Source organism: Phragmites australis, chromosome 13 (assembly GCF_958298935.1).
Source record: "Phragmites australis chromosome 13, lpPhrAust1.1, whole genome shotgun sequence".
NCBI lineage: Eukaryota > Viridiplantae > Streptophyta > Magnoliopsida > Poales > Poaceae > Phragmites > Phragmites australis.
The window spans coordinates 31979715-31998552 of NC_084933.1; the positions used below are offsets into that span (position 1 = coordinate 31979715).

General features: G+C 47.9%; 2 protein-coding genes and 1 pseudogene across 2 annotated transcripts; 1 reads left to right on the plus strand and 2 right to left on the minus strand.

Moving 5' to 3' along the window:
• Window positions 1-9605: 9605 nt before the first annotated feature.
• LOC133889216 (probable glucuronosyltransferase Os03g0107900) lies at window positions 9606-12475 on the plus strand. The gene is made up of 8 exons (XM_062329705.1): window positions 9606-10008; window positions 10100-10246; window positions 10347-10411; window positions 10522-10591; window positions 11107-11325; window positions 11617-11760; window positions 11839-11974; window positions 12063-12475. The coding sequence occupies exons 1-8, from the start codon at window positions 9733-9735 to the stop codon at window positions 12290-12292; spliced, it is 1287 nt and encodes a 428-aa protein (XP_062185689.1). The 5' UTR covers window positions 9606-9732; the 3' UTR covers window positions 12293-12475.
• A 259-nt stretch (window positions 12476-12734) lies between these two features.
• Window positions 12735-13735, minus strand: LOC133889217 (pectinesterase inhibitor 28-like). Its single transcript, XM_062329706.1, has one exon. The coding sequence runs from the start codon at window positions 13569-13571 to the stop codon at window positions 12912-12914; it is 660 nt and encodes a 219-aa protein (XP_062185690.1). The 5' UTR covers window positions 13572-13735; the 3' UTR covers window positions 12735-12911.
• Window positions 13736-14650: 915 nt separating this feature from the next.
• LOC133889638 (UDP-glucuronate:xylan alpha-glucuronosyltransferase 1-like) lies at window positions 14651-18167 on the minus strand (annotated as a pseudogene).
• Between the last annotated feature and the right edge of the window lie 671 nt (window positions 18168-18838).

Here is an 18838-nt window from a genome sequence, read left to right on the forward strand (position 1 = left end):
GCCCACACCGCTCTCATGCCTTGCTCTCTCTCTGGTCAGCAGCACCGGCCATCCCCTTCCCCATGCCTCTCTCTGTTCTCACCAAATGGCAAAAGCCATTTTGCTTCCTCCTCTCAAGCTTCACTTGCAAGCCATCTCCTCCCCATACATACAACACACATGGGTGCACATGCACAAGCAGCAGCACACCGAGCACACAGAACAGTAGCTCCTCTGCTTCTCCTCTCTCACACACAAGCATCCACCATAGAGCACACACACATGCATACAAATAACGGGCGCAAGCCTCACACAAACACGCTGCACTTCCTCCTCTCCCTTCACGGCTCAGGCATGCACAACAACAGCATCACGGCATCGCCTCGGCTCCTTTTCGTGCCCCTGCAAGCACCGTCAACCACGTTGTCCCATCTACACTATCGACTCGTGCCGCCAGCCACTCGGTCGAGGCCGCACCATCGCACACGCACCAACGCCCGGTCGCGCTCCACCGTGTCGTGTCACCGCCCGCTTGCGCCGTGCCTCTTCCTGCTGCACCGACCCGGCTCTTCCCCACGTCGTCACATGCGCCCTCATCGTTCGTTCACGGTGAGCATCGCTACCCCGCCCTCCTTCGCTCCTTTGTTGCCACCGTCACGCAGCCGCGCTCAGGCCAAGGCGTCGCCGCCGCTCTGGGTGCAGCCGGTCCACTATCGCCATGCGCGCCGCTTCGGCCCCTCGGCTGTGTCAGGCTGCACCATGTCGCCGCTGGTCCGCTGCCAGCGCGCTTCATAGCTAACGTAGCTATAGCATATAGCTAAATTAGTATAGAAATTAAACAACACTAAGTAATTAAGTTTAATTACTAGATAAACTTAGTAGTGCTATAGATTAGAATAATTAATCTCCACACTTAAGCACGTATAATTGCCCAAAGTTTATGTATATATGTATGCATGCTCACATACATATAGATGTAAGTAACACATACGTTTATATCAGTACACGTGCACTAACCTACACATAGAAACCCTAGCTGTCATCTTTCGGCAGTTAATCTAATAAACGTTCACACAGTTGATCATGCTTGTTTAGGCTTCTCTTAGGTTAATAAAACAACTCAGTTAACAACTTGACCTAGCTTCACTAGATTATCCATATTCTCTGTGTATCACTTTCGCTTAGCTAAGAGTTGCCAATCGTCTTCTGCTAGGTTTAGCTTTCGTCGTTTTTCGTCAGTCGTTCTTTTCCACTTTGGTATTTCTTAATTTTATTTTGGTGTTTATTTGCTTAGTCGTTATGCACTTTTCGTCGTTAATCTGTGTAGGCTCAAAATCAAGGTTCTAAGCTAGGGCGCGAGGAAGGAACTGAAGGCGAGGTCCGATGAAGAAGAACTCGGGAGATTTGAACGACAAGACCAATCCACATTGTAATTCATCAAGGCAAGTCCTATTTTCTTGATCATATTGAACCTATGGTTTTCAAATAATATATATGATCAATTAAAACTAGACTTATTATCACATGTGCTATGTATTACGCCTTTACAAACTACTTGCAATAGTTAATCCTATCAAACACATGCTATGTCTTGAATATTATTATCCAGAATACATATTACCCTAGGATTACATGTCGTTATCTATATTAATGTCGAACGACGTCTTAACATCTAGCATGCTTAGGATTGAATACATCTCCTTGGAGATGTTACTTTTGGAAATACGTCTTTTCGGAGATGACGATTTATTGTTACCAATGTTAACTCATATACCATGAATCCTTGATGGTTGTGAAATCCTTGATGTGGCGTGGGTTATGGCGGGAGATGTGTAAAAATAGGTGAAAACTGTTTTGGCGGGGACAGGTGGAGTAGTACTTCGGATGAGGATGCTCCTGGGGCTTGAGTCACCTCTGTGGTGTTCATTGCCAGAAGATATCTACCTTGGCCGCTTAAGGATCGAGTTTTGCGCCGTCATGCTTAGCGACCCTGTACAACCATGCATCTTGAATGGGAAGAACTTGACTTTTCTTTCACCGAACTGAGTTGGGCATCATACTAGGAGCCTGGGGAGCAGCGAGAAGCCAAGTGTCCATCTGGCCCTCTGTTGAATATTTTGAGAGACAACATAGCCAATCTGGTATTTTGAACATGGTCTATGGTACTCAGGGTGTCTCGTAGAAAAGCCCGGCAAGAAGGGTGTTTGGAGGGTTTCGGTATGATTCGCTCCTCCGCTTGCAACGGTTGGAGGCTGAGCATATCACGCGGGTACAGTGTACAAACTCTGCAGAGTGTCAATCTATTCGAATAGCTGTGTCTACGGTCATGGACATGTGAAGGCATGGTCACGCTTGAATAGACTTCAGGTGCGTGTACCTTGATGGGTGAGTGTGTGGACTAGATGTCCATGTGATGAGGTTCCTGACTCGATCCACCAGAAGCTGTGTGGTACTAGAGGTATATCAGATGTGATAATAGGGACTGCGAAGTGAGGTGTAGCCACTCTTAGGACCAAAAACCCCAGATATAACTTGTTACCCTGATTCTGGTTTTAAAACTGTTTCGATAACTTTGTTACCAGGTTAACTTCTAATACGTTGGGGACTTGAGGTTATACTCAGTACCAACGAAAGATAACTGCATTTGTTACTTTTAAAATTGTTTTTAAAAGCTCTGTTACATAATGGTTAACAGTGGAAAATATACCTGGATACTTACATAAAACCTGCTTTATGCTCGAAACTATGTCGTAAAACCTTATCCTTGAAATATCCATTATGCATCTATCAACCCCTTGAAGTAGTGTAGGATTTGTTGAGTACCTTCCGTACTCAGTCTTGTTGCTTTCAGATTGTTGAGATGAACATCACACTCAACCCATATGAAGTTAAAGAGAAGAAGTCTAAGGTCGCATCCGCACCCGAGTTGCCTGTGGTATTGGGTTGCACCATTGTTTCGCTCCGCTCCGCTGTAGGCTCTTCTGCCTGACTGGTCTGCTGTGGATCCTTGTCCACCAGACCATCTTTTTGTTTTTTAGGTATTTATTTTACTTTATTTTATTCTAAGTATGTATTTGATATCATTCTGTTAAATTCTGTGCGTATCAGCTACTTGATCCAGGGACTAATACAGGAGGCACAGGGGAACCCGGGTTCGGGGTCCTGACATCCTGCAGAGGTACTTCTTTACCTACATGACTTGAGAACCATACGGCTTGCATAACCACATAGGTCCATACTAGGGGTACTGTCAGTGGATGAACACCGCAAGCAGGGATCTTGAGGGATCCCCTTTGAGATTCGACCGGGGGGCTGGTCCTGGATCTACCTCATACATGGGGTTAATGCGTGTGTATGGGACTTAGGCGGGACGAATGATCGTCGGCTAGTAGGAGTAAATGCACCAAAGATTTAGACAGGTTCAGACCGCACAGAGGCGTAAAACCCTACTCCATGTGTCTAGTGTGTTATTAATGCTCTTGGAATGCCTTTCTTTGGATCTCTGTGTTACAAGGATTTGAGCCCTATCTTTCTATCTTGAGCTTTTGCTGTTCAAAGTCTCTTGTTGGCTTGTTGGCTTGAACTTCCGTTCTGGTTCGGCTTTCTTTCTACGAAGTGCTCCCCCCTTTTATCTACGGGGGGAGGCCTTCCAGGGGTGCCCAGAACGAGGGCACAAGTTCCCATAAACAATAAATGGAAAACAACAATCATAGGTCTATAGTCGATGTTACAGAGGGTTGAAAATGCGCCCCTCGGACGGTCCCGTCGGTCTTTACGCCCCAACTTTAGCAGGTGCAGGGGGCCCACCGGCCAGCCTCTGAGTACCCTCTCATGCCTATCCAGTCAGAGTAGGTCTGATACTATCTGATGCAACGGGGCGATAGGCGATAAGCCTTGAGCCCATCGAAAATATCTTCAAGCCGTTTGTCTCCATGGGCCCCGCGAAGGGACATGCGATGGGACATGTCGCATTAATTGTTCCCACGCCTTCCTGCGAGGCGGTGGCAGAGACTGACGTATTCAGTACGACAGGAGTGGGGGAGAGTGGTTGAACGTGACCGGCCATGCTCCCCCTTAAATGCAGCATCGGACCTCCCATCGATCGACACCTCATCGTGGAGTCCTTACGGGGTCCACCGGCTAGGGGCTTCTTGGGTCCTCGAGGAACTCTGGTTACTCGGGGACCAACTGTTCTTGGCCCCGAGCACCCCCTCCCGGACTTGGCTCTTCTCAGGTCCTCAGGGAACTCTGGGTAATTGGGGACCAACTGTTCTTGGCCCCGAGCACCCCCTCCCGGACTTGGCTCTTCTCGGGTCCTCGGGGAACTCAGGGTACTCGGGGACCAATTGTTCTTGGCCCCGAGCACACCCTCCCGGATCTGGCTCTTCTCGGGTCCTCGGGGAACTCTGGGTACTCGGGGACCAACTGTTCTTGGCCCCGAGCACCCCCTCCCGGACCTTGCTTTCCTAGGGCCCTCGAGGAGATGGTCCCCGAGGGATAGCGCCATGTGGCACTGCGCTGTCCTGGTCTCGGAACTCGGGACCCCCGGATCCCATATCACCGACATGTACTCATGTCAACCTTTTTCAATAAGCTCCGACCATTTAAACACGAGCCGATAGGTGCATGGATCATCCAGAACTACTCTTGGAGCAAACTGGATACCCCAACCGATCTCATGCCCGGTACCATTGACCCGTACACCAAAAAACCATAGCTACAAAGGTAATCGGTTTATCATTCCCATATACAACATGTAGTAAGCACGGAAAGTGCTAAAGCAAATTGCAACAATGATCGATGCGTAAATGATGCAAACAGTCTACGGTGTCCGGGTTTCTCTCTCGACCTACCCAGGGAAACTCCACAATCGGACAAGAGAAACACCCCTAACACCGCCCACATATCGTCTCATCCTCACCACTCATCCAACCAACACCAACAACCCATCATTGTGATCATTGTGTAAGTAATTAAAGCCTATGCTCGCGAACAATGAATCGTTTTACTGCTCGACTTCTACCGAGGACCTAAGCACTTGCTAAGCAACATGAGTAACATTTTAAGTTAGAGAACACCATATTAAACCCAGGCTACAAGAATTCGAATTAATAATTAATGAAGACATGAGAAATAGTGCATGAACATAGATTCTACCCATCATAAATCTGACATCGACTCGAACTCATACATAAAATACATAGAATGTAATTTATCACATTAGACACATATGATCCAAAGTACTAGGAGAAATATGGTTAGATGCTTGCCTTGCTGCTCAGGTGACCGCTTAATGCTACACATGCAACACTCGCAGAATTCCGGTAGATTGGTGTCGTCTTCAACCACAGTCGGGTCGCGCGTCGGTTCTTCGTTCACTAAATAAGAACACATGCAATGATGAGCATGAATGAAGTACAACAATATATGCCATCATATGCATATAAAGAAATGTCATGAAAAGTAGGCTTTATAATGCATGAACATTTTTCCTAGCTAGAATAAGTCATAAGAGACTAGCAAAATTGGATTCACCAATTAACGGTGAATTAATGAAGTCTTAACCTAATTAATTTATCTCAAAAAGTTAATTAACTATTTCATGGTTGGGGATATTTTTAATAGGTAGAGGAGGTTATTATGGAACCAACAAAATTAGTTTCATAATTTTTGGAGCTACGAAAAATTTATTATAAATTTTACAAGCTATCAGTGTAAAAAAAAAGCCTGATAAACAGTAACTACGGAGTCTCCATGAATTTTTGCGAAGTCTCCGGAGTTCTGTAGAAAGCATTTCTTTACGGGAAAAATGACTGATTTAATTTTGCGAGCTTCTCCAAACCAAAATGAGACATGTTTGTGATAGTTTATAAGTATAAAACTTACTCACCAACCTAGCAAATTCGATTCCTAACTCAAATCTCATCTTAAATCCTCATTTTCTTCCAAAGCTCAATAACCTTAGAACTTCACTCTAACTCAAAATCGACCAACCAAATCATGCATTCTCGCCGGAGAAAGCCTAAAAGACTTACCCATGGTGCTTGTAGTGGTTGGTGACCGTCGGGTGATGAAGGAAACAGAGAAATCCGTCCGGGAGATGAAGAAATCTGGTGTTTCTCGTGCTTCAACCAAAACACTAAGAATTGTCAAAACCGGCTCGAATCCTTCAGAAATGAGCAAACAATTTGGAGGGATGTGTAGCTTATGAGCTAGTGATCATGTGGATACCACATGCGTACCTCGGCTTCGCTTCTAGAGGAAGAAATCCGAGAGAGGAGTGAGAGAGCTTGAGAGGGGAGAGAGGAGCTGCTGCCCTGTTGCCTTGCTGTCGTGAGGGAGAGGGAGCACGGGTGAGGGGCAGGTGGGAGAGTGAGGGAGAGATATAGGAGTGGTTGACCTGAATTTCTGTGAAAGGAGTCTATTTTAACTATGAGTTATATTATTTTCTTTTCTGAATTTTTTTTCTCATCTAAATGACCTTAAACAAATTACACTAGCGTTTTAAAATAAATTGCCTCAAAACTATTTATAGCGCTAATAACATATTATTAGACTTAATTACCTGATTGCAGTTTAAAGATGTCACAGCATCATACCAGTTTAACACTAGAAGCGGCTAGTTCCTTGTCCTCCAGCCTATATTCATACGTAACCCAGTCAGTTCTGTTGAAATTTGTGGAAAGTTTTAATGTTTTATGCTCTTGGGCCGATCCTGGGCTGCCTACTTTGAGCCCTGGTCGGGGTTTTAGCCCAGGTCCACCGTGGGTGAGATATAAGCAGCGTCTAGGGTTGGAAAAGGGAGGGGGTTGGCTGGCTGCGATGTATGCGAGGGCTGAGAGGCCGGCGGCGGCGAGAGCAATCCCCTGCCGAGTTCTCTGGTGGCTCGGCTGGTCTTCAGGAGCGCCGGGAATCTCGGTTTGTTGGGCGGCCGCAAGTATCTCGCCGAGGAGTTATGCTTCGGCCCTTCGCACTGAAGATAAGGCAGCTATATTTTCCCTTCCCCTCTCTGTGTGCAAAAACGAGTCTGAAATTTTCCTTTTCCCCGGTGAACTCTCTCTGGTTTTGTCTCTGAAGATCAGAACCCGAGCTCCTCGGGTGATATCTCTGGTGTGGTATCTGGGAGAGATAGGGTTGGTGGCCGAAGCTGCAGCGCCGAAGCTCGACCGTACTGCAGTGGCTGTACGGTGAAGGGCTTTGTATCTCCGATCTCCTCTCACTGCCAGCGACGGTGGTTGATAGGTTTTCTGGGTCAGTGGCTTCCAAGCCGTGCCTAGCCTCCCTTTATTTTGATTTCAATCAATATTTTGCTGTGAGTGTTCCTCCACTTCTCTGATAGCATGCTCTGTGATGATGAATGGTTTTAGATTGGGCTATTAGATGAGTACAATAGCTGGAAAACTTGTGATCTGGATACTGATCTGGTGTTTCTGCTATTGCAAACCTTTGGACATGATTCTGTTGTTGCCTGAAATGAACATAGCTGGACACATGTGAATGGACACGGTTGTATACTGAATACAATCTGATGCGCATATATATTTTGCATTTCTGTCATTTGTTCTGACGGTGCAGTGAGCAATTCTGTTCTGTATAGTCTGGACCTGTCATCCCCCTGTGTGTTTTCATACTTCTGGGTGGCTAAATAGTTCTATTTGGCTAGTGAATCATGTCCATCAATTCAGATCAGTCATTGTCCAGAACCTTTTTAATTTAGTTGTCCAAGTTCTTTGGCTAGTTGAGATCTCATTAATAGCCCAATCTATGATAATATTTGAAGAACAATTTGGGAGCAAGACTTCAAAGTCTTGGAGCCAATTGTTGCATAAATCTGAGAGCAATACTATCTATTTCACTTCTATGCAGCAATTACTTGTAGGGTTTCACTCTCATATGCCTTATTTTGGTATCCAGCTTTTACACCAGAGTGAGATGTTTGCTGCAATTATTTTTACCTTTATCAGTAGCTTTTCATTGTGTATGAATTGCTATCTTCTCAGTATCATATATATATATATATGGGATAAGACTTATGCTCATCCTTTGATACTATTCTTTACATCAAGTTCTATCACCACGTGGTGGCTTGCCAAGATGAAACACCAAAGTTCTCTTCATCCCAACAGTCCTAGAATTATATACCACCGGCCTGTCCTTTCCAGTAGCTTTCCAGTATCCAACTCCAGTTGACCGGTTATGTCCTTTCCAGTAGCTTTCCAGTATCCAACTCCAGTTGACCGGTTAGTTCTTTATCCACAAGCATACTTCCTATCACGTGGGCAAAAGAAATACCACACTAGATCATTACTCTCCAAGCAAGCTTTCTCTACAAAAAGTTAAGCAAGAGACAATAAAGCATCAGAACAGTTAAGAGCCTGTCACCTACAAAATAAGATATTTACAGCCAAATGTAAATATGGGGGAAGCCAATACCGGGAACGAAGCAAGCAATGCAATGATACATGTGATGACACAATTCTTCTTGACTGCTAGTTACACATAAATAAGTGAAAAAGTTCGAGACCAGTACCTGGAAGATCCCAAGGGGCAAACTTGTATAGGTCAATCTCCGTAATAAAATTGCAGCGTAAGTTTTTCCCCAATAGCTTCCTCTTTAAATAGTAGACAGTGAATTCCACATCAGTTGGATGAAACCGGAATCCAGGAGGAAGCGATGACTTGGCCATAGGGAGAATAGTGTGCTTCTCTTTATTAGTAGCAAAATGGATAGTGAGATACAGTATTGGAAATAAAGGAGGAAAAAGATCTGGTTGTAGTTAGAAAAGAAGAACATCCTTGGTTGAAGAAGCAAGGACATAAGCACAAGGGAGTGAAAGTTGGAAAGTCCAGTACAAGAAGGATTGGCAACTATCAAGTCCAATGGCGAAATATTATGGATCTCCAGAAGCGTCTGTAGTATCCACACCAGAGAAACCAGAGGTAATCCTTTCTTGTGGTATCAAAAGACATCTGAAGAGTAAGCGCGGTCCTGCAGGAAAGAAAGTAAATTCATATGTTATGAATAAAGAGAAAACTGTCTGCCTTGTAAAATTCAACTCGACAAACTGAGAGAAGCTGATGAACCATAGGTTTTCTGTCAGGAGTAATGGTGGAGTAGACGCCAGCAAATGGAGATTTACAAAACAGTGCAATCGAAAGCAATAGAGTTGAGAAGGAAAGAAAGAAAAGGCACGGTGTGAAGAAGAGAAATGGAGTGCTAGTGGCGAATGATGGTTAATCATCCATAAAGCTGGGAAGGGAGCTAGGGAATGGAGTTGTGTGCCATGTAGAGTAATGTATTAGCCTTAATGAGTTTATGAATTGGAGTGCGCAGATGTGGAATTGCAAATCAATGCAATGCGATGCAATGCAAGTAATCCTAAATAAATATAAGAAGAGACGGAATGCACAATGTATGAGGTGGAGGAGGGATCCAGATCCAAGGCAAAGAAGAAGAGGATGAGGAGGAATGGGGTGGGGCGATGAGCGTTGTTATTTTCGCTTCTGTCACTTAACATCAGATTTGATCCGTTTATCTTCAATTTAACAGTTAACGTTAATTTAAAGTTATCTGACTTCACCGAGAATGTCATTCCGTTTAGGTTGGGCCCGGCAGGATGGAACAGTACTGCACTGCTTGTTTGATTGAGTTGGGCGGCCCTCCTCTCCTGCTATCACTCACTTTGGGAGGGGAGGAAAGGGCCTTCTCGTCGTCTGCTCCGGCGAGCCATCGGAGGGAGGGAGGGAGGGAGCATGCGGCACCACCACCACGCCTGCAGCCGGGCCCACCAGGTGGGCGCCCTCCTCCTGGTCGCCGCCACCTTCCTCCTCACCCGTCTCTTCGACCGCCTCCTCCTCGACACTTCCTCCTCTTCCACCGCCGTCCCCTCCTCCTTTGCAGTTGCAGACGCCGCCCTCCGCATCTACGTCTACGCCGAGGACGAGATCCACGGCCTGCGCGCCCTGCTCCGCGGCCGCGACGGCACCGTCCCCGTCGCCACCTGCCTCAAGGGCCAGTGGGCCACCCAGGTACGCTACCCCCTGCTCTGCTCTTTCGTGCACTCTACACAAAACGAAACAAGCCTATCCTCATGTCAGTCACTCCCGTTCCACTTCATAGGTAAAGATCCACCGGCTTCTTCTCAACTCAAGGTTTAGAACATTCAACAAGGATGAAGCAAATCTCTTCTTCGTTCCCAGCTATGTTAAGTGCGTTAGGATGACAGGGGCACTCAATGATAAGGAAATCAATCAGACCTATGTCCAGGTAAATGTTAACTCCCACATGATTTGCCTGCATCATCTGCGCTTGGGCAACAGCTTCCTTGAGTTGAGATATGTTAGTGTTTCGCCTTCATTCTCTTCAGGTTCTCAGTCAGATGCCATATTTCCGTAGATCAGGTGGGCGTGACCACATTTTTGTCTTCCCAAGGTAACAAATTTTTATCTGTTAATCGCGAACCTGGAAACAATCAGATATTTGTTTTGGGATTTATCTTAACCACTTACCTAATAACACTATCCCTTTTCTGCCATATGTAGTGGTGCTGGAGCTCACCTATTTCGCTCGTGGGCGACATTTCTGAATCGATCTATCATCCTTACTCCAGAGGTACCGTTTGTGGTGCTGTTCACACTTTCGTCAAATTTTCCCCCACAAAAGCAGGAAAAATTTGTCGTTTTCTGTGCATCATTGTTATAGTAAGGTGTCCTAATTCATAGTGCTACAAAGGTTCACACAATGGCATTATGTCTCATGATAAATATTACTCGTAGTGGCCTAGCTCAATGATCACACCCAACCTGCTATTGCAATTTAATTTGTTTATTTTATTTATGTGTGGCAGAATTAGGGCCCACATTGTAATTGTCTTTTACTAGTACATCTCATGTACCTATACTGTATTTATAGCTATATTTGCTCTAATATAAAGATAAATTATGGTGGTTACACCTCGTCTAATTAACACAATTCTTGAGGCATCTGCAATTTGTTTGCAATTGAGTTGGAAAAAGGCTGTATAAGCCTGGAATTGACTTGGTTCGTGAGTGCTGTGCTATCCTCTTTCATATATGTGTAACTCAGCTTGCAAACTACGTAGAATGACTTTGTGTTGTATTTGTCAGGGTGATCGTACTGACAAACGAAGTACAAGTGCATTTAATACATGGAAAGATATTATTATACCCGGGAATGTGGACGATTCTATGATGAAGTCTGATGCACGTGCTGTCCAACCAATCCCATTGTCGAAAAGGAAATACTTAGCAAACTTCCTTGGACGTGCCCAGGGAAAAGTAGGCCGCCTTCGGCTGGTGGAGTTTGCAAAGCAGTATCCTGACAAGGTTGGCTTCCATTTGATTTCTAAAAGCAGTTTAACTTGATATTACATTATTAATGCACAAAAGCCTTCCATTGAACGGTTTACTATAAAATGTTATTCTGTATAGGCACATCGCAATACATGGAAGCAGTCATTGTAGGGGGCCAGACATCCATGTTTTTAGTTATCTATCTCAGACTAATCATGGTTGCACAATTTTCTTTCTTTCTTTTTTTGGTTGCTGTTCGTCAGTGCTTTATACACATGTTTATTTCACTCAGACTGCATGTGGATTGTTCTTTTGAACTTTCAGCTGGAGTCTCCAGAACTGAAGTTGTCTGGCCCTGATAAATTGGGAAGGATTGATTACTTCAAGCACCTGAGGAATGCAAAGTTCTGCTTGGCTCCTCGTGGCGAGTCGTCGTGGACACTTCGGTTCTATGAATCCTTCTTTGTGGTGAGCTCTCCTCCTCCTGAAAGAAGAAGATTGTTTCAGTGCATGGGAATCATGAGCTTGTAAGAATGTTGATGGCAGGAATGTGTGCCGGTGATCTTGTCAGATGAAGTTGAGCTTCCTTTCCAGAATGTGATCGACTGCAGAGAGATATCAATAAAGTGGCCATCGTCTAGGATTGGACCTGAACTCCTCGGGTACCTTGAATCGATACCAGGTATTGCATTCGCATGGTACTCCTCAGTTTGTCATTCGTTAAGCCTGGACTCGGGATCAAAGAAAGTTGAAGTTTGTTGGTGTTGCAGATGAAAGGATCGAGGAAATGATTGATCGTGGGCGTGAGATGAGATGCTTGTGGGTGTATGCGGCGGATACGGAGCTGTGCTCCGCCATGAGCGGAATCTTGTGGGAGCTGCAGAGGAAGGTACGGCAGTTCCATCAATCGCCGGAGACGTTCTGGCTGCACAACAGGTCGATTGTGAACAGAGATCTGGATGAGTTCCACCGCTGGAGAAGGCCTGTTCCGTTGCCATGAGCCATACATAACTCTCAACTCGACGAGTCAGCTTGGTAGGCATTTTTGAGGGAGGCTGAGTTTTCCTTGTTTTGTTAATCTGGAGAAGAAGCATGCACGTTACGTTGTAACGTAGTAGTTTGTTGCGTTGCGTTGCAGCGTTGATTTGAGACAGGCGGGTACTCCAACTTCAGTAGACACAACTCTAGTCCATCCATCCGTGCGCTACTGGACCTGGTATTGGGCCTCCTCAGCGTTGTTTGGGCTGGACTTGGCCTCAACTCTCGACGGATGTACATACTGTTACTACGAAGTAACTGAATGGAATTACGAAGGGTAATGACAGAATCAAGCATGATTTTTATCATCAAATTGGAGTCCAAGCAGTAGAGACAAAATTCAGCTAGCGCAGCTGGGAAATATAAACACTAACTTTATATTTGACACCCTACCTCACATGGCATTCAATCAGAATGACCCTTTATGTAAGTCATTGTGATAGGAGTGTCAACACCCGACCCTATCCGTCCAACAAACAAGGGTCCGAGACCAACCTTTTTCATCCAACTGATTCCCATGGCGTTGCATTGCATGGACGATGGATGTTCAGTACCAACCAAACCGCACCCACATCGATCAGTTAGATGGAGGGTTCCCGCATCTGCAGCAGCGAGATGATGTCGAGCGCGATGGTGCAGAGGCGACGCAGCCCCTCCTCCCTCTTGGCCAGCTCCGCTGGGTACGCCGGCGCCTTGGCCCCAGGACGCTGCTGCTGCCTCCGGAACAGCGTCCGGCACACCGCGGGGTACTCGGCCGCGGCGCTCACGTGCACGAAGGCGTAGTCGTAGGCCTCCTCGGCGAGAGAGGCCCGCGCCGCCAGGAGCGCCTCGCGGGCGTCCGCGTACTTGTCAGCGCAGGTGCGGAGCAGCGTGCGGTCCGCCTCGGGGGTGGTGGCGGCAGCGCTGGCGTTGCCCAGGGAGGACGCGGTGGCGGAGGCGTTAGCGGCTGCGGCGGAGACGGCGATGGTGCAGAGGCCGGGGACGTCGGCGGTGGAGCTGGAGGGGTCGGCGCCGAGGGCGGCTACGCAGAGGTCGTAGAAGCTGGTGGAGTTGCACGTCGACTGGACCAGCGGGGGACGACGACGTTGCTCCTTGCTGCTGCTGCTGGGCGTCGTGGGCCAAGTACTGTGTGCTACTTGTGGTGGTTTTGCGAGGGCGAGAGCGACGGAGGGGTCGGAGAGGTGGAAGAGGATCAGCTGGGTAAGGAGGAGCCCGACAAGCTGGAAGAGGGAAGTTGCCATTGCCGCCGGCCGTATCTCCGTCTCCTCTCTCTCCTCTGGTGATGGAGCTCTGGCTAGCCGAATGGCAATGGCAGGGATTACATATACTGGACTGGACTGGACTGGACTGGACTGGAGGAGGAGGTGTTTGCATGCCAAATTGTCTGTGCGCGCTCGACGGCGGATATGGACAAGATTCGCGATGCTAATGGTGCAACGCTGCTGGCTGCTGTTGTCGCCTTGCTTCACGTGCACGTACGTACCCATCAAATCAAATCAAAGTCATCTACCGCAGCAGAGCATTGCATTCCTGTGGCTAGTTCAGCGCAAAATAAGTTCGAACCAGCCCAGCCCAGCCCAGCCTAGCCAAACCCATATAAACTATATACTACAAACAACATACTGAAAATAATATACTACAAATAATATACTACAGGTAACAAATTAAAAATAATGTACTAAAAATAATATTCTATATTCAACTATTATCGTTCAATTTTCTAACTAAATTTTACAATTTTCTAAACCCTAGATCTAACTATCTAAAATCTATGTCATATACTACTACTGCACTAATTAACAACAATAAAAAGGATAAAAAGATTGACCTAAATTTTTTTTCCAAATCCACAGCCCAAATGCAGCAGGGCTTCGCCGATCTCTCTTCCTCCCCTCTCCTCTCCTCTCTTCTCCTCTCTCTTCTCAACTTTTCTTTTTTTTCGAATTTTCTGGTTTTTTCTCTAATTTTCGGGGTTTTTATAGACTCAGGGCGCAGGGGGGCCGGCGCGGGGCGGCGGGCGGGAGGAGCTCTTACCGCCCTCTCAGGGGGCGGTAAGGACCTCTACCCGCCCCCTGAGGGGGCGGTAAGCAGGGGGGCCCCGGGCGGGAAGGCCTACCGCCCTCTCAGGGGGCGGTTAGCACCCATACCCGCCCTCTGAGAGGGCTGCAGCCCTCTGAGAGGGCGGTTGGCGCCTACTTTTATAAATCTTTTCGTCGGGAATATATTTATTTAAATTTAAACTCGAAAATATATATATAAAAAAAAACTCCGGCTTCTCTACCCCATGGGCTTGCCATTGGACTATAGTCCATACGAAGAACTACAGGGGCTGCTGCTGCCGCTGGGCTTTGATGGTGCGGTTCCAGTGGCCGGTCGGCGCGTTGGCCCTGTCCGCCTCCTCCCGTTCGTGCTCGTCCGCGCGCAGAACCTGGAGGTCCCTCAGCTCCGCGGGCTCGATCCGGTCGTGCACCGCCCACCACCGCGCGTGCACCTCGTCACTCGCGAACCGCCGCAGCGCCGCCACGTTCCAGTTGCAGTCCTAGTCGCGGTAGCACAGCCACGGTTTCATGCCCAGGTAGTGCACCAGGTACACCTCCGCCGGTTCTGCGCCTAGCAGCCGTGCCTGCGCCGCCCGATCGCCTTCGGCCCAGACGTACTTGAGGAAGTTTGTGCGGCGCGGAAGGCCGTGCCACCACGTGAACACCTCGTTCAGGTACCCCTGGTCGCCACCGTTGTAGGAGTCGATGCTGTCGATGCCCGACATGAGCAGCTCGAAGGTGCGGTTGCACGGCTGCAGCACCATCACGCCCGAGTTGCAGAGCCCGCCGGTGTTGGCCGTGGCGCTCAGCTCCACCGCCGACCCGCACTTGAATTATTAAACGGGTTAAAATGTGCCTATGCATCCGAACCTGGTGGAGACCCGACACAGCGGGAACTGTCGTTTCTTACAACAGAAACACTGAAACAATAGAATTATTTCCTACAACCTCATTCCCTACTGCCATGCATACCCAAATCTAAGCAGATCTGATCACCTCCTCTTGTTCCGGCTTCCCAGCAGACAGCAGCAACGAGAATGAGAAGAGGATGCGGTAGGAACTGCAAAAGGCCAGCAAAACTTGAGAAAAGGATGAATGGATGATGTGCTCAGTGCTCTTGACCACTGATTCCGTTCTCACCATCTAAGGACAATGATTCCGTGGAGCGGTAGGAACTGCAAACAACAATGGTACCTGCAAGTGCTCACTGTGACACCATCGAAGGGCTGAAGGGGCGGCACGAACTGCAGGCGAGGCCGGAGGGGGTGGTGCCGAGGCCGACGACGCTTGGCGTGGCGAATGGGAGTGGCGGTGGCAAATGGGAGTGGCGAATGGGAGTACCCGGTGGCGTACTGGCGCGTCGGGCATTCAGCTGAGTCAGGCGAATCGCGAATGGGAGTCAAGGAGATAGGGAGTGGTGACGGTGACCCGACCATTTTCGGCTGGCCGATTGAGGCATTGAGCTGGGCTGGATTGTGGCTTGTGGGCTGCAGGAGAGAGATCCGATGTTAATCGAGTGACCCATGCATGGGCACCCACAGACGCAAGTACAAATCCGTGCTCGATCCGTTAAAGTTTAGGTAACCGACCCATCAGACCTGTGGACTGAATTTAGCACTCGAACCTGCACACAAGCACCTGCAAACGCACACACCCTTTTACTGGAACACACACAAGCTTTTTATTGGGACGCACGAACATAGCTACCAAAGACACGAGAGCTCGATTATGCTGCTCGCTCACACTGCGGCTTTTCTATTTTGATTCACCGAATACATATAGAGCTAACAAAAAGTGGCCAGTATGGCCTCCTACATGCGCACGGTATAGCTGGTATGGCCTGCAACGTGCGTCATCCCGCATGTCTCGATTGTGTTGCGCCGCGCGGGTGTAGACTAGTGCATGGCTAGTAGGCAGCCGTGCGCACTATCAAAAAGGACACAAGCAAAACTAAAGGGTGCAAATGACTGTTCTGTTGAACTCATTATCAATTAAGCTATTATCTAAATTCTCAATTAGCAAACATAACCTGGATAAAAATCAAAAGAGTCTTTGAACAGTGCTGCTGTGACCAAACAGAGGGCCCAGAACTAAATATACTTAGCCAAGACAAAACTGATAGTAACATATATCAAAAACAAAACTGACAGTAGCATCATCACAAGCCTTTATCTGAGCTTTCAGTTCAACTTTATCATCACAGAGCAATACTCCAAAAATAACTCACTGTCCAGAGCATCATCATTGTCAAGAGCATTATCACATAAGAGGAAAACTCACTGAGCGGGGAGGAGGAGGCCGGTGAGGAGGAGGAGGCTGGCGCGGAGGAGAGCTCGGAGACTGGGGAGGAGGTGGCCGGGGAGGAGGAGGCCAGGGGGAGGGGGCCGAGGAGGAGGAGGCCGGCGCGGAGGAGAGCTCAGAGACCGGGGAGGAGGAGGCCGGCGCAGAGGAGAGCTCAGAGACGGGGAGGCGTAGGGAGGAGAAGACTGGGGACGACAATGGTCACAACGGCGGCTGTAACATCCTGAGTTTAAGCATGCCAATTAGTTACAAATTTCACTCCAAATTAAAATTTTTAGGAGTAATTAAGCCAACTAAGGTTAAAGAAAAATGTATGTGGATATGTATATATATCAGTATATACACATTCATATATGATGGAAATGTTAAGTTGAATAAGTGCTACAGGGTGCACTAGAATCAGTTTTGAAGTAAACTCAATTAAATAGGTTTATATGCATTACTTGAGGTTTTTAAGGTTCCTTGTGTGGGGAATTGAAAATTGAATGTCTCTCAATTTCAAATCTACTCATAGATTCTATTCAGCATAAATCCAAATTCAAGCTTGAATCTTTTAATTCAAACCATCCTAGAAAGTCCCGAGAACCAAGTTCAAATGTTCCAAATGAAGTTGTTCTGAATCCAAAGTCAAAACCAAATTCAAATTCTCCAATTTGAATTATTCCAAAACCTTTTCTTTCCCTCTTTCTTTTTCTCCTTCTATTTTTTCTTCCAGGCCGGTTTCCTTTTCCTCTCTCTTTTCGGCCCAGCCCTTTCTCATTTTCCCCTCTCCTAAATCTAGGCTGCAGCCGACCCACCGGCCCAGTCTTTCCCCGCACGCCCCGGCCCACCCAGCCATTCCCTCTCTCCCGCGCGCCGCGCTCGGCCCAGCTCGCCGCACCGTGCCGGCCCATTCGCGCGCGTGCTCGTGCATCCTCGACGGTTCGCTGGGCCATGCGTCGCTGATCCGACCACGTGCTTGCGCACCTCTCGCCCTTTCCTTCCTTCTTCCCTTTCCAGCGTGACGCCACCTCCGCTAGCCACCGTTTCTCCGGGAAAATCTCCCGACCGGCCTTCGCGATTTCTGCTCAATCTTTGCTTTCTCTCTCTCTCTCTCTCTCTCTCTCTCTCTCTCTCTCTCTCTCTCTCTACTGCCCATGCCTCTGCGCTGTGACTTTCGCGGTCCGCGCGCGTGGCCGACGCATAGCGCCCATACTCACCGCCTCTCTGCGCTCTCCCCCTTCCCGTATATAAATAGAGCAGCCCGCGTTTCTCTCTCTCCCTTTCTCCACTTCGCCGCGCCACCGCACCACCGCCATTGCCATTGCCGTTGCTGCATCCTCGCCATCGATGTCTTACCATCGACCTGCCGCCGAGGAGCCCCAGGAGCTCGGTGCCGTCCCTGTGCAGCTGCTTGTCTGCTGGAAGCCGACGTGAGCCGCCTGCCCGCGGAGCCGAGCTGTCTGCCGTCACCTCAGCGACAAGCCACCGGCCACCGCGTACAGCGTCGTCGTTCATCTTCCGGTGAGCTCCTTGTCCCCTTAGCACTGCCTAGTTAGCATATCGGCGTCCCCGTGCCCCCTCTTAGCTTGTTGCCGCACACCGCCATGCATTTGCCTTCGTTGTCGTGCTTGCGCTTGCCGCCGGCGTGCTTCTGCTCGACGTTGTGGTCCGGTCGTCGTGCCGTGATGCCTAGAAGCGCTATGTCACGTCCCAAATTCCATAATCATGTGATTAAGCTTAATCATATATCATTAGCGTCATAATTAAATTTGAGAGGAGTTATTTTGGCACATTAGAGCAATTTGTTTAAAATCATTTGGATAAGAGAAAGAAAATTGGGAGAGAAAAGAATAGAAATTGCATTGAAAATACCCATTTTCTCTAACATGTGGGCCCCACAAGTGGCCCCACCAACCCAACCATCAAATGGGGTAGCCCCACTTGCTCCCTCTCTCCCCACGCCCTCACTCAGCAGCTCAGCTGCAGCTGCCCCACCTGCTCCCTCTCTCTCCTCCCTCACTCCCCAAGTTCTCTCTCACTTTCTCCCAAAATCCGAGCTCAAGTGGAGGATTCAAGGTATGCATGTGGTACCATTGCATTCTCTAGCTCATGAGCTGCTCATCTATCCAATTCAATTTTGTTTTCATGAAGAAATCGAGTAGTTCTTGAAGTTCTTGGCGTTCTTG

Coding starts and splice junctions, on each gene's coding strand:
- LOC133889216 (XM_062329705.1), top strand. CDS start 9,733: ATGCGGCACCACCACCACGCCTGCAGCCGGGCCCACCAGGTGGGCGCC. Junction 10,247..10,346: donor TCAATCAGACCTATGTCCAG/GTAAATGTTAAC, acceptor CATTCTCTTCAG/GTTCTCAGTCAGATGCCATA. Junction 11,975..12,062: donor GTACCTTGAATCGATACCAG/GTATTGCATTCG, acceptor TTGGTGTTGCAG/ATGAAAGGATCGAGGAAATG.
- LOC133889217 (XM_062329706.1), bottom strand. CDS start 13,571: ATGGCAACTTCCCTCTTCCAGCTTGTCGGGCTCCTCCTTACCCAGCTG.